The sequence below is a fragment of the Brienomyrus brachyistius genome, chromosome 24, assembly GCF_023856365.1.
Source record: "Brienomyrus brachyistius isolate T26 chromosome 24, BBRACH_0.4, whole genome shotgun sequence".
Taxonomy (NCBI): domain Eukaryota; kingdom Metazoa; phylum Chordata; class Actinopteri; order Osteoglossiformes; family Mormyridae; genus Brienomyrus; species Brienomyrus brachyistius.
The window spans coordinates 2392238-2406126 of record NC_064556.1 but is presented as its reverse complement, the minus strand read 5'-3'; the positions used below and the strand labels follow the sequence as shown (position 1 = coordinate 2406126).

Here is a 13889-nt window from a genome sequence, read left to right as displayed (position 1 = left end):
TGTTCATTTCCCATGTTGCTTGGAGTTTACTGGTTTCATTATACAAAGTATTTGCCAGTATAAAGTATTACGAATTCCACAACCGTATTAAAAAAATCAATGTACCGCATGTGATGCATTACGGACTTTTAATTTTGATTAATTTAATTCATTCAACATTATTGTTTTCTTGGTAGGAGTGGATATCACAGTATGATTCATTCCTATAATGTAGGTGGACACCTAATTCTGTCTCATCAAAGTCTGTGTGAGAACTACAAGCAGGGGGGATTAGCTCAAATGGTAGAGCGCTCGCTTAGCATGCGAGAGGTAGCGGGATCGATGCCCGCATCCTCCAGCTTTTACTTTGCACAGTCCCCAAAAACTAATTTGCTAATACTTTTCTGGGCTGCACACATATCCAAGTGCTGGATTCATGTGAATCGTATTTTTGTTCCCAGTGAGATAAGCAGAAGAGATTATAGACAATTTCAATCAGACTAGGGCCAGTTGTTCTATTAGGGGGACAAGATGCATTTGACCTTAATGCCTTCCAAATATTACACTAGATTTCCAGCGTTCCAGCACCTAATTCTATCTCATTTTAGGCTTTCATGGGGGAGGGGGATTAGCTCAAATGGTAGAGCGCTCGCTTAGCATGCGAGAGGTAGCGGGATCGATGCCCGCATCCTCCAGCTTTTACTCTGCGTCGTGGTTTGTTACCAATGAGATAGGAAATGCAGGTGGATAATTGGATAAAAGGTGGATTATGTATATATATATATACACTATTTTTAACGTTCATATAAATTAAGAAAGTGATATATTATGTGTAAGTTAAAAGTAGCGGTCATTATATCCCCAATATCCAAGTCAAAATACACCTGTAAACAACACTTTACCACATAATCACTCGCGCCTTTAAAACACGTATTACTCTCGGTAGTACCTGTTTGTCCCCGCCCCTTTAAGCAGCTCCGAGTCTGATTGGTAACAGCTACGCACACTCTGGGCGCTGATTGGCTGCTCCATTTGAGAGCGATCTTTGAATTGCTAGCTGGCCAGCGGGCGAGTCAGAGTGGACGTACCTGGACGTCGGACGGCGTTGTTATATTGTGGCCAATAAGCGGTTTATGTCCTTTTCTTTTTCTTCAAATCCGAGAAGGGAAGATCTACGCCTTTGGTAAAATAAGAAAGTGAGTAATTAGGGGTACAGGTGCTGGCTGTGCGAATCCGTGTCATAATCCATTACCCTGTGTAATTTAACTAAAGCCAACGTTCACTAACTGACTGACCTCGTTGGTCTGGTAACGAAATTAACCAGCTAGTTGATAGCTGCGATTCCACTTTGCTGAGCTTCTTTTCACTTAACGACTGAATATTGCACATGTACTGAATAATGTAGACGCTTTGCCTAATCTAAATGTTCTTAACCACGGCGTTGGAAAGTAGCCCAAAATGAGTAACGTGCCAGGTCACGAACCTTATCATTTGGCTGTGTTATTTAATTTAAATGTTGCCCTTTCTTTACCTTAGTAATACCTCTATTTCTAGCTGCTTATGTATAAATGCATTGTGCCTGGGTGTTTTTTTTTGTCCAATAATTATTGTTCATTTTGCAAAAGTAAAATGTATTCTTCAGTGATATAAATGGGGGTCGGGTATATGTTTGTTAATAAAACCACAAAAAATATATAATCGATCCCTGGTAGATCTGTGATTTGAGAGTGGTGCGAAGCGAATGTGAAGCGCCATGTTAACATGAGTCACAGCATAGTGAACCCAGTCAGAAATAAAGAAATTAAACTTCTAGTCGTTTAATTTCGCCTGAGTGTTACCGACGACGTTTATAAAAACATAACCATCATTTTATTGAGGGCCCTGCTCACGAACTTGCGCGTGTTTTGCTAAGGGTGGGTCTTGACGTAGCAACCGTCCCCTCACAACCACGGAGACTTAGCTCACTGAGCCATTGACGTCTTTAGAGCCAGCCTGCTGAGCAGCCAAACTGTCATAATCAAACAACCCACTCATTTGGTGCTCAAAATGTTCATCCAAATAGTGTCAAGGCAAAAGAGAAGAATCGGCAAATAAAGGGTGGGGGGCGACATGGGGCAGGGTTAGACCCAGGATAGGCTGCTCCAAAGCTGACTGCCGTAGAGTGGGATGTTCTTACTCCTCTTTCTGTACCCCATTAGACACCATGGCAGCGTGCTTAGCGGTACCTCACGCTGCTCTCTCGGACGAGGCTGCATCCATCATGGAGTCTACGGCTGTGGAAGTCACAGACCACATCGGACCAAGGAAGGGCGGGACCGCCCTGCCTGAGATCTCATTCATCTCACCTGGGCTGGAGAATCCAGCACGAAATGGAGAGGTGATGCAGCATCTCCTGGTTTGCCCCCTATGGACCGCCAGTGTACCGAAGATCATATTCCCTGCATTTTATGGCTAGCCATAGGGCATGGTCGTGTTTGTTCTTAAACGGGTGTCACATCCGATTTGGCCTTTGTCTTCTGGGTGTGTGTCTGCATTGCTTTTATTATTATTCTTTTTGCAAACTCTTCCCTAACAGGACTTTATTCACCGTTTACAGATTTTTATTTTTTTTTGACAAACAGACTGTCTCAGATTCCTGCCGGACCGTAACACTGTAATAAGCTACTGCGACATCCCATAGCATTCAGGGTGGATTTTTTTGGCAACACTTTACTTAAGGCCGTGGTTTCATAACAAATAATAATGCATTCATAACGCATTATAAACATGGCTATAAATATTTATAAAAAGGCATAACACATTATAGCCATGTTTCTGAATGCTTTATGAAGCTCTCATCTATAACACACTATAAATACCATTATAATGGTCGGTATAAGAATTAAGGATTTGTAATGCATTATGAAGGTATCTATAGTGCATTTTAGATAATTGCTTCATAAAGCATTCATAATGCTTAATATCATGGCTATAATGTATTGTTCCCTTTCATAAATAGTTATAACCATGTGTATAATGCATTCATGAAGTATTATGAATGTGTTTATAATTACTAAAGACGTTATCTTAAGTAAAAGTTTTTTTGTCTCCTGACACTTTTTGCTATTGTTGCGGTTGTTGCATTTGCTTCGGAGTAATTGCTTACAAATGTTTTTAAATTTCCTCTTTGTGTGATTATTTTAAAGGGAACATTTTGAAATTAGATGGGTTTTAAAGTGTCCTGTTTTGTGTTGCTTTCTATGTCTCTTATGCTGGTAGTAAGATATCTGTCATCAAGGAAGCAATCTTTAAAAACAAAAAATACTGTTTTGTTTGCCCTGGAAGGAGACTGACGCTGTAAAACAGGACAGTGCGCAGGAGGACGGTGGCAGGGATAGAGTTCGGGTATATTTACGTATTCGTCCTCTGATAGGAAACGAGGATGAAAGAGGAGAGGAGCAGGTAAATCATTTGGGAATCCGCTGGCGTTTTGTTCTGTTACCATATCGACAAGCTTTTTGAGCTGCTCTCCCCAATCTGGTGATTCTCATCTCCCCCCCAGGGATGCGTTTGTGTCCAAGACAAGCAAACGTTGGTTCTCAGAGCCCCGAGGGACTCCTTCAACATGAAGAGCTCGGACAGAGGGGTTTCCCAAAGCAAGCATTGCTTCACCTTCACACAGGTACGGCATGTCGGGCTGCGGTAGGGGCTCCGGTACCGTGGCGGATTCTGGGGGCCCAGCCCTTTACAGAGGCCCTTCAGTACATAGAATTGTTAAATTATGAGGTGACGTTTTGTCAATGGGCACAGAATTCCCAGCTGCACCCCCAGCTGTGTTTGGCAGTGTATGGTGTCACTCTGCACATCATGTTAAAGGGGAATACTTTGTGTTGTGTGGTAACTTTCCATCTGATGTTCTCGTTGTTCAGTTTGACTTGCATGTAGGCAGCTTCTTGGGATACAGCCAGTGCAAAATGTGAATAGTCTTGCGTCGCATTACGCCTGATCAATTCACAGCTGATCGCATTTACGTCCAAGACCAGCAGTAAATAATCATTTAGTGTAACGTGCAGGAGATTGGGCAACTATATAATGACCCACTGTCATATCTAACTGTATACAGTATGCATACAGTAGTGTATGTGTGATGGTCCATAGTAAATAATGTACACTGATGGAGAGACGACTGAAAGCGGACGCAGTAGGACATTAGCGGGCGTATCGCATAGCGTAACAGGCACAGGAGAATGGGCAGCACTGCTGGCTGTATAGTGACCCACTGCCATATCTAACTGTATACAGTATACATACAGTAGTGTATGTATGATGGTCCATAGTAAATAATATACACTGATGGAGAGACGACTGAAAGCGGACGCAGTAGCACATTAGCGCCGGGTGTGAAATTTAATCTTCTTGCACTGATACTTTTCATAAGTACATCAGCAAGTGGCCCTTAAATACAGAGTGTATATTTCACCTGGAGCTGAGTGTCGCTGGTAACCGTTATGGGGGCTGATCTTCGCTGAGGAGATGCCGTGACCTTCCTATCATGCAGATCTTCGGTCCCGAGACGGGACAGCAGGAGTTCTTTGAGAGCACGATGAAGGAGGCCGTCTGGGATGTCCTGCGGGGTGACAGCAGGTTGCTCTACACCTACGGGGTCACCAACTCGGGCAAGACCTACACCGTGCAGGGTGAGGCCAGAACCCCTGTGGGGTCACTGCTAGAGCATAGCTTAGTGCCCCCCCCCCCCGCCTCTCCCCAATTCTGCCAAGTGTAAAGATGTCGAACGCTTCTCTGGGTTATTGAGATGTAACTTCATTGCCTCGAGGCCTTTTAGACCTTACGGCCTGCAGGCTTCATGCAGTGGTGTTGCAGTGTTGGAGGAAGGCAGGCTTCTTATTGGCCTGATTCCTCCGGAGTCCTGTCGGCGCCCAATCAGACGCAGAGGTCACTGCAGGAGGAGAAGAACCTGACCATGACACTCTTGAGGGGTTTATGGGCCGCTGGGACTCCTCCAGACTGATGAGTCTCTGGGGAGCCTCTATCCTTAGGTGTTTACATTCCCTGCTGTGTCGACCATAACCCCCTCCCCTCCTCTGCACGCATTCTGCAGGGACCGGCCGGGAGCCGGGGCTGCTCCCCCGGACACTGGTGGCCTTGTTCCAGAAGCTGGGGGCTCGTCTGTACCCCACCCCAGACCTGAAGCCTGTTCTGTGCCAGGAGGTGCGGTGGCTGAGCCGTGGCGAAGTCCGGGCCGAAGAGATCCGCAGGGATGCCCTGCTCAGCGAGGTGGGCGGGGCAAAGGCCGTGGGTGGGGCTTATAGCTTCAATGACTTTCTCTCATATTTAACTTCCACAACGTCCACCAGGGGGCGATGTGTTACTCAGTGGGTCAGAATACTGTACTTGTATTCAAAAGTTCCCTAGTTCAAATCCTGTGGTTAATAGAGTGATTTCACCACTGGGCCCTTGATCTCAGTTAATCCAGGGACTGGCTTACTCTGTTCTCTCAATCGCATGGCGCTTTGGAGAAAAGCAGCTGCTAAGGAAATGCTCAAATGGACCTGAATACTGGGCAGTACGGTGGCGCACTGGTTAGATCCCAGGTCCGTTCTGTGTGGAGTTCACGCTCTCCCCGTGTTTGCGTGGATTTTCGCCGGGGGCTCCAGATTCCTCCCGCAGTCCAAAGGAGTGTGCAGGGTAGGCTGATTGGCGTGTCTAAATTGGCCCTGTAGTTGTGTGAGTGTGTGCGCCCCGTGGTGTGTTGGCGCCCGCCCAGGGTTGGTTCCCGCCTGCGCCCGTTGTTCCCGGGATAGGCTCCAGACCCCCCGCCATCCCAGTGGGGATTAAGTGGTTCCGATAATGGACCCGAGGCCTGTCTGTTTGATAGGGTGGCACCGTATCAGATCCCCAGATTTTAGGTGAGGATTCTGGTGCCGCTATTGAAAATAAACGTGTGTTCATTTGCCTCCCTCCCCCCGCAGGCGGAATCCCCCGTTTCCCATAATTCCCGACTGCGGGGCGACAGCAGCACCAGCAGTGACAGCGGTATCGGAGGCCTGTCCATGGCAGAGGGTGAGGCCCTGCAGTATGACTCGTCACCTGTCGGACTCTCGGCTGCACCGATGACCGGCGCCTCTCCCTCATCCCCAGACTCGGCCAGTCTCTTCTTGGATGCCAACAGCCTGTCTGGCAGCGGTGCGGAGGGCCTTCCGGAAGGCGTGCGCTTTTCCATCTGGGTGTCCTTCTTCGAGATCTACAATGAGTTCCTGTACGACCTGCTGGGGGCGCCATCGCCCCGGAAGAGGGCCACGCTGCGGCTGTGTGAGGACAGAAATGGCCAGCCCTATGTGAGAGGTGAGGTCGTCAGGGATGCCCACGCGTCCTCCGGGGCCGCGCCCCCACCGGCGTGACATCCCCATCTCCCCGCAGACCTGACCTGGGTGCAGGTCCGCAACGCCGAGGAGGCCTGGAAAGTTCTGAAAGTGGGCCGGCGGAACCAGAGCCTTGCGAGCACCCACTTGAACCACAGCTCCAGTCGCAGGTAGGGCCCAGCGCCCTGACGGTGTCCGGGGGCAGGGAGATGTCAGCTGGTCTGGAGGTGGTTTGTGGCTCAGCAGGTTAGGATTCTGTATCTGTGATCAGAAGGTTATTGATTCAAATCCCAGCACTGGCAGAATGATTTCATCACTGGGCCCTTGAGCAAGGCCCTGAAGCCCCAATTACTCCAGGGACTGTCGCACCCTCATAAGAATCCCTCTTATGTGAGCTGCGGGCCCCTGGTATGTATGCGTGAGGTGCCTTTCTCTGGTATGTATGTGTGAGCTGCGGGCCCCTGGTGTGTATGCGTGAGCTGCGGGCCCCTGGTATGTGTGTATGCGTGAGCTGCGGGCCCCTGGTATGTGTGTGTGTGTGAGCTGCGGGCCCCTGGTATGTGTGTGTGTGTGAGCTGCGGGCCCCTGGTATGTGTGTGTGTGTGTGAGCTGCGGGCCCCTGGTATGTGTGTGTGTGTGAGCTGCGGGCCCCTGGTATGTTGCACCCGGTTCTGCTCTGACGGCCCCTGGTATGTGTGTATGTGAGCTGCGGGCCCCTGGTATGTAGCACCCGGTTCTGCTCTGACGGCCCCTGGTATGTGTGTATGTGAGCTGCGGGCCCCTGGTATGTTGCACCCGGTTCTGCTCTGACGGCCCCTGGTATGTGTGTATGTGAGCTGCGGGCCCCTGGTATGTTGCACCCGGTTCTGCTCTGACGGCCCCTGGTATGTGTGTATGTGAGCTGCGGGCCCCTGGTATGTAGCACCCGGTTCTGCTCTGACGGCCCCTGGTATGTGTGTATGTGAGCTGCGGGCCCCTGGTATGTTGCACCCGGTTCTGCTCTGACGGCCCCTGGTATGTGTGTATGTGAGCTGCGGGCCCCTGGTATGTAGCACCCGGTTCTGCTCTGACGGCCCCTGGTATGTGTGTATGTGAGCTGCGGGCCCCTGGTATGTTGCACCCGGTTCTGCTCTGACGGCCCCTGGTATGTGTGTATGTGAGCTGCGGGCCCCTGGTATGTGTGTATGTGAGCTGCGGGCCCCTGGTATGTGTGTATGTGAGCTGCGGGCCCCTGGTATGTGTGTGTGTGAGCTGCGGGCCCCTGGTATGTAGCACCCGGTTCTGCTCTAACGGCCCCTGGTATGTGTGTATGTGAGCTGCGGGCCCCTGGTATGTATGTGTGAGCTGCGGGCCCCTGGTATGTAGCACCCGGTTCTGCTCTAACGGCCCCTGGTATGTGTGTATGCGAGCTGCGGGCCCCTGGTGTGTGTGTATGTGAGCTGCGGGCCCCTGGTATGTAGCACCCGGTTCTGCTCTAACGGCCCCTGGTGTGTGTGTATGTGAGCTGCGGGCCCCTGGTATGTATGTGTGTGAGCTGCGGGCCCCTGGTATGTAGCACCCGGTTCTGCTCTAACGGCCCCTGGTGTGTGTGTATGTGAGCTGCGGGCCCCTGGTATGTAGCACCCGGTTCTGCTCTAACGGCCCCTGGTGTGTGTGTATGTGAGCTGCGGGCCCCTGGTATGTAGCACCCGGATCTGCTCTGACGGCCCCCGTTCCCGGTTCATCCACAGCCACAGCATCTTCTCCATCCGTTTGCTCCACGTGCCCCCGGATCACGGCCCAGGACGGGCCCCTCAGATCAGCGAGTGAGTGTCTCGACGCGTCTGTGTCCCGTGGCGGGGGGGGGGCGTCTGTACTTCTTCATCCTGACCCCCTCCCCCTGTGCCTAGGCTGTGTGTGTGCGACCTGGCCGGATCCGAACGCTGCAAGGAGCAGCGTGACGGCGAGCGGTTGAAGGAGGCGAGCAGCATCAACACGTCACTGCACACGCTGGGCCGCTGCATCGCAGCCCTGCGCTACAACCAGGCCTGCCGGTGAGTCCGTCTGCGCCTGCGTCTGCGCCTGCGCCTGCGTTCGTCATGGGGACCAAACCTTTAGGAGTCATTTATTTCCTGTATGACCTGTATAACCCTAAAGTTATAGAAAGGACTAAAACTCACTTGTTTGCCCAAACACTACTTATTATTTATTATTGTTGTTGTTGTTGTTGTTGTTGTTGTTGTTGTTGTTATTATTATTCCTATGGTGTGTTGGCGGCTGCCCAGACTTGGTTCCCGACCACGCCCATTGTTCCCGGGATAGGCTCCGGTCCCCCCGCGACCCCAGTCGGGATTAAGCGGTTTCAGAAAATGGATGGATGGATGGATGGATTATTATTATTATTATTATTATTATTATTATTATTATTATTTTTATTAATAATATAATTTCACCCAGGGGTCTCCCTTGTCCTGTGCTGTGTCCTGGCTCCATTCACCCCTTATACGGTGGTGGAAAATAATATTTAACTACTTTAGAAAATGAATGTAGATATTTTATCGTGGGGGGGTTTCTGGATGGGGGAGTAATCGGCAAAAGGCCCATCATCCTCGCCAGGGGTCACACTGGGTCTGGATCCCAGGCAGCACAGGGCAGAAAGGCTGGGATGCCAGTGCAACACCGGGTATCTTTATTCACTAGAGGGATTTGAACCAACAACCTTTGGGGCATGAGGTCACAGTTTTGCCCTCTTAACCACACCTGCTTCCTACCTCTTGTCTCCTGATTTGAAAGTAATAACAAGTAGTGATTGTGGCACATTTAAGTGGCTTCATTTCACTGGCACCCCCACAGGTCACGGCCCCCCCTGCTGGTGCCCTTCAGGGACAGCAAGCTAACCCGCGTCTTGCAGGGATTCTTCTGCGGCCGCGGCCGCTCCTGTATGGTGGTCAACATCAATCCCTGCGCTTCCAGCTACGACGAGACGCTACACGGCCTGAAGTTCTCCGCCTTGGCCACGGAGGTGAGGCAGAGCCAATGGCGGGATGTGGGTGGAGCTGTGGGAGGGGCACTGGCAGGTGGGAGGGGCTTGAGCTGCGTGTGCGTGTCCCCTCAGCTCGTCCACGTGCCTTCCACCAAGACGCGTGTGGCCTACATCCTGTCCCTGCTGCAAGAGTCTGACCGCCAGGCCAACATGGGCGCCGTGGCTGAGGAGGAAGAGGAGGAAGACTGCGAGGAAGACGAGGCCGACCTCTCCATGTTCGACTGCGAGGTAGAGTATGCCCTCCCATCCCCAAAACCCTAATCGTCCACAGCGCCGGCGCTTATCACTGCTCCAACCACACACTTGTGTGAAGCCCTCTGTTGGCCATAAATAGTCATTGCACTAAATATAAAATGAACACATTCCATATTCAGGAGATTACTGAAGCAGGATGCTCTGCTAAGCAGCTAGTTGGCTACAATCTTCTAGCTTTACTAAATAGCTATTTTAGTTTTTGGAGAAAGGGTAGCCACCCCCCGCCCTTGATTTTCCATCACCATGGGTGCCCCCCTCCCCTCCCCCCCCCCCCCCCCAGGCCCTGCTGCGTGCCATAGAGGTGCTGAAGGCGGAGGTGCATCGCCAGCGGAGGGAGAAGGAGGAGCTGGAGGCCAGGGTGCGGGAGCAGGTCTGCTCAGAAATGATGGAGGTCATCCGGCGAATGCAGGACGACTTTGGGTACGTCGGGGAGCCAGGCCGCTCGCGGGAAAACCCCCCCCCCCACTGCCGCTGAGCTTTACCGCATCTCCCCCGCAGCGAGACACTGGAGGCCGAGAGGGCGCTGCTGGAGGAGAAGCATGAGGAGAAGGTCTCCAACCTGCAGACGAGCCTCAGGAAGTACTATATGCAGGAGATGGAGGTGAGAGGAAAGTGCTGCACGTTCTGCCGGGGATCAGGGTGCCGCTGTAGCAGTTTGCTTGATGGAAGAGTTTTTTGACGTCGTCGTTATCGTCCCTGATAAACGGAGAAGAAAGGGCTCTCTGAGGGAATTATATCTGTGTTCTGCCACTAGGTGGCGCCCACGCCCCACTTGCCATTTTCCCACACCGCACACAGAGCCATTGAATCAGGAGGCCTTGTTTGTACACAGCAGTGCATAACAGACTCGCTGTTATTCTTAGAATAAACTCCACGGCTTTGATTCTTAATCCGCGGCAGGGAGCCGGCCCTGTGTGTGCGCTACCGGCACCGGCGTAGCGCCTCAGGACTCCTGTCTGAAGGCTGCTGCTCCCTCAGGGCCCCGCTGTGACGACCTTGAAATGTTGTTTTGTGCAGAAGTTTCCGCTGAATGGCAGCAAATGTGGAGGTTCTATTTTAGAACAGGGTGGTCGGGTTCCTCTGATCAGGGCCGTGTTTGTGCTGTGATCTGGCCTGCCCCCCACGGGTATTTGTGAGGGGCCCATTGCCCCCCGCGGGTATTTGTGAGGGGCCCATTGCCCCCCGCGGGTATTTGTGAGGGGCCCATTGCCCCCCGCGGGTATTTTAAAAGCCTGGTTATGTTGGTCTGTTTTCCATCCCCGTGGGTGTCTCGATGGTGATGGGGGAGGGTTTAGGTCGAGGGTGGACGCTCTGTGCCTCACAAACACGCCCAACCCTAACCCCCGGTCTGCAGGAGCGGGACGAGCAGATCCAGGAGCTGACCGCCGAGCTGCAGGGCAGGAGGGAGACCAAAGCTTTTCCTGGGGGCCCAGACCCCCAGAGACCCCGCCGCTCCCTCCGCCTGGCCTCCACCGGGGTACGCGAGCTGGGCGGAGAGCGGTGCCAGGCGGTGGTGCAGGAGGAAGCAGAGGGTGGGCTTCTCATTAAATACGGTTCCTAATATAGATTGTTTAATATATGATTTTTATCAGTAACAAGCTACATTCCCTGATTCTCCTCTATGTTTTTAATCCTTGCACATATGCCGTGATGCAACAGCGCTTAGGCTTTCCAGAACATCCTTCAGGCGTCTCAGAGCAAGCCTGCACATAACTGGCACGCTACTGACTGTTTATCTTTGCTCCACCCACCCCAAAGGTCTGAAGAAATGCAGCGAGTTGCTGACCCCACCCCCACCGAGCAGCACCATCAACGTGATCACCGTAGACCGCAAGCTGGAAGACGGGCAGAAGGTCTGCATCGGCGGCACTGGGGTCCCCTTGTGTGTCTGCGTTGGTGGATGTCCTAACCCACTTGCCTGTGGAGATCCCCCCCCCCCACTCTGTGTGACCGCCCACCTTTGGCCGCCCTGCAGAACCTCCGGCAGCTGCGTGCCGACCTTCAGCGGCTGGGCCAGGGCCTGCAGGAAGCGGAACACGCCTGCTGCCACAAGACGGGTGGCGCGCAGCTGCGTGGGATGCTGGCCGCTGCGGAGGAGATGCTGGGCAAACAGGTGCCTCACCAGTAACCCGGAAACAGGCCTGCGAGCTGCAGCAGATGCTGCCAGGTTTCACTCAGGCGTCTCTTTTTGTATTTATTTTGAGTGGTTCAGAAAATGTGCTTAATTGCTCTGCTTTTTCGGCCCACGTAGGGCGTGTCACTCGCTCGAGAGGTGCGAGGATTTCCCCGCTTTTGGTTTATAACAGTAAACATGGTCTGAATCATTCAGTGAAGCATGATGAAGGTCACGCTTGTGACCTGATATTACTTTCTGCGCAAAGTCTGACTTTACATTTTATTTTCTTGATTCACTCTCACTCATGTTTGTGAAGACTGACCAACACAGAATTAACTCGCACTCATATAATAATAATAATCCCAGGCAGGGGGTGTTACACTAACTTCACGCCGCACTTCCTGTGTTTGAATCCCTCCCTCCTGTCACTCGTCCCCCACCCCCCTCCCCCCCCCCCACGGACCCTAACACCCTCGAACCCGCTCCACCACAGAACCAGGCTCTGCTGCAGATCCAGAGGGACTGGCAGCTGGTGAAGGCAGACCTCCGGCAGAAGACGGAAAGTCTGTCCAGCCTGCAGCGTGGTGCCCCGACCGCGACTGGCTGCTGCAGAAAGAGAAGCCAGCGGGGTGTTGGGTCTGATCCAGAGGACCAGCGCCATGGGAAGAAGCCTTTCCTGTATGCCGCATCCCGGGACGGCACTCCGGCTCGCAGCGGCGCTCCCTCCGGCACGCCGCACCCCCGGATCCTGCGTGCCCGTCAGCCGAGCCCCCCTCCCAGCCCCTCTGTCTTCAAACCCCGGGTCCTGTTGTGACGAGACCCACTATTAGCAAAGGGGAGACCCTCTGGTCATGTCTGAATAGTGTATAGGCACGGCAGTTCTGTTTGTATATTATTTTTTAACGAGAGACGCGTGTGTCTCTTTCCTTGTGGCTGTGACGCGTTTCTCTGTCCTTTTAGGTTTCTGACTTGGAAAACCTTAGAGTACCGATTAATGTGTTTGTTTGTCTCTGCATCTCATTTGTTTGACTTTCGTCGTACTTTTCGTTTCATCAATTTGCTGTAATATATAAGAGGGGGGGGGTGTTTGTGGTGAACCACCACTATTTATGTTTGGGAACCGGTCTTGGTGAACCTTTTGGCAGTAATGGGTGGCTAAGTGTTTAGCCTTGATGCTGAAGTGCGTCTAGATTTGCGTTTTTATAGCTAAAGTGCCTGTGAAAGGTCTGCACTAATCCCAATGTGCTTCTCAGATATACTTGACTGTGCAATATAGTCGGAAAATTTAATATACAGAGTTATTCTCTTAGATTAAAGGATCTTTGAATGGATCTTTGTCATGTTCTGGTTGTATGGTTTCACATTCACTACAGGTTGGTCTCTTTAATTAGCCCAGTCTGCGGGGTCTGTTAACTCTAACCAGTATGAGCCTTTCATCGCGTCCCGGCGCGGTGTGGGACAAACAGCCAGCTGGTTGGCGTTCTCAGCCAGGCGGGAGAGGAGCCAAAAGGCCGCGGCAGAACTGCGTACCGGGCCGTGGCTGACTCTGGAGCAGCATGGCTTTTGTTATGGGGATAACATGACTGGCCATTTTGGAGCATCGGATTGCGAAAGACTGGGAATTTAATTTTAATGAACTCTGCTCTTTATTTTTCTAATGTTTAATTTCCAAACCATTTATGTAACACTCTTAGAGATGATGATAATAGGCAGTCCAAATATGGTTTCATCATACAATAAGAGTTTAGTGTTTCTAGAACGTTCTATCCATCCCTCTTCCATAAGTGCTTGTCCAGTGCAGGGTCGCTGGGCCCTGTCCCATCACGTGACGCACAGGGCACGCGGTAGAAAAACGCCATGAGCTGACTGTCGTTTAATGAAGAGCTTTGAGTGCAGTCGCACTTCCTGCCTGACTTGCAGAGGAAGCTCGCTTTTGTATAGACTGCATATGCCAAGAATAAAGGACGGCTCTGGAAGCGATCCTTCTACAGCTGTAATGTTCTGCGGACAGTGTTGGGTTTTTCTGGTCCAGGAAGTATAAATCCAAACATTTGTGCTTTCTTAGACCTGAGATGCCAAACACTCTTCGATATACGATTGAAGTATATGTGAAAATATAATGACATGCCGGTGTCTCAGTGCCCTCTGCTGGTCGTAA

General features: G+C 51.6%; 1 protein-coding gene and 2 non-coding genes across 4 annotated transcripts; all 3 read left to right on the top strand.

Annotated features, from left to right (window-relative positions):
• Positions 1-264: 264 nt before the first annotated feature.
• Positions 265-337, top strand: trnaa-agc (transfer RNA alanine (anticodon AGC)). The gene has a single exon. It is a non-coding gene; the product is annotated as a tRNA-Ala (tRNA).
• Positions 338-601: 264 nt separating this feature from the next.
• trnaa-agc (transfer RNA alanine (anticodon AGC)) lies at positions 602-674 on the top strand. Its single transcript has one exon. It is a non-coding gene; the product is annotated as a tRNA-Ala (tRNA).
• A 354-nt stretch (positions 675-1028) lies between these two features.
• On the top strand, positions 1029-13062 carry LOC125720190 (kinesin-like protein KIF20A). 2 transcript variants are annotated; one of them, XM_048995372.1, is made up of 19 exons: positions 1029-1175; positions 2178-2356; positions 3304-3420; positions 3521-3640; positions 4517-4655; positions 5078-5253; positions 5949-6039; positions 6118-6321; positions 6397-6508; positions 8069-8143; positions 8228-8371; positions 9171-9339; positions 9433-9588; positions 9896-10035; positions 10114-10216; positions 10970-11147; positions 11374-11468; positions 11591-11728; positions 12225-13062. In XM_048995372.1, the coding sequence occupies exons 2-19, from the start codon at positions 2183-2185 to the stop codon at positions 12543-12545; spliced, it is 2652 nt and encodes an 883-aa protein (XP_048851329.1). In that variant the 5' UTR covers positions 1029-1175; positions 2178-2182; the 3' UTR covers positions 12546-13062. The 2 variants fall into 2 exon arrangements, with proteins under 2 accessions (XP_048851329.1, XP_048851328.1); XM_048995371.1 differs by having other exon boundaries at positions 5949-6321.
• Positions 13063-13889: the final 827 nt, after the last annotated feature.

Coding starts and splice junctions, on each gene's coding strand:
- LOC125720190 (XM_048995371.1), top strand. CDS start 2,183: ATGGCAGCGTGCTTAGCGGTACCTCACGCTGCTCTCTCGGACGAGGCT. Junction 6,509..8,068: donor AACCACAGCTCCAGTCGCAG/GTAGGGCCCAGC, acceptor GTTCATCCACAG/CCACAGCATCTTCTCCATCC. Junction 8,144..8,227: donor CGGGCCCCTCAGATCAGCGA/GTGAGTGTCTCG, acceptor CCCTGTGCCTAG/GCTGTGTGTGTGCGACCTGG.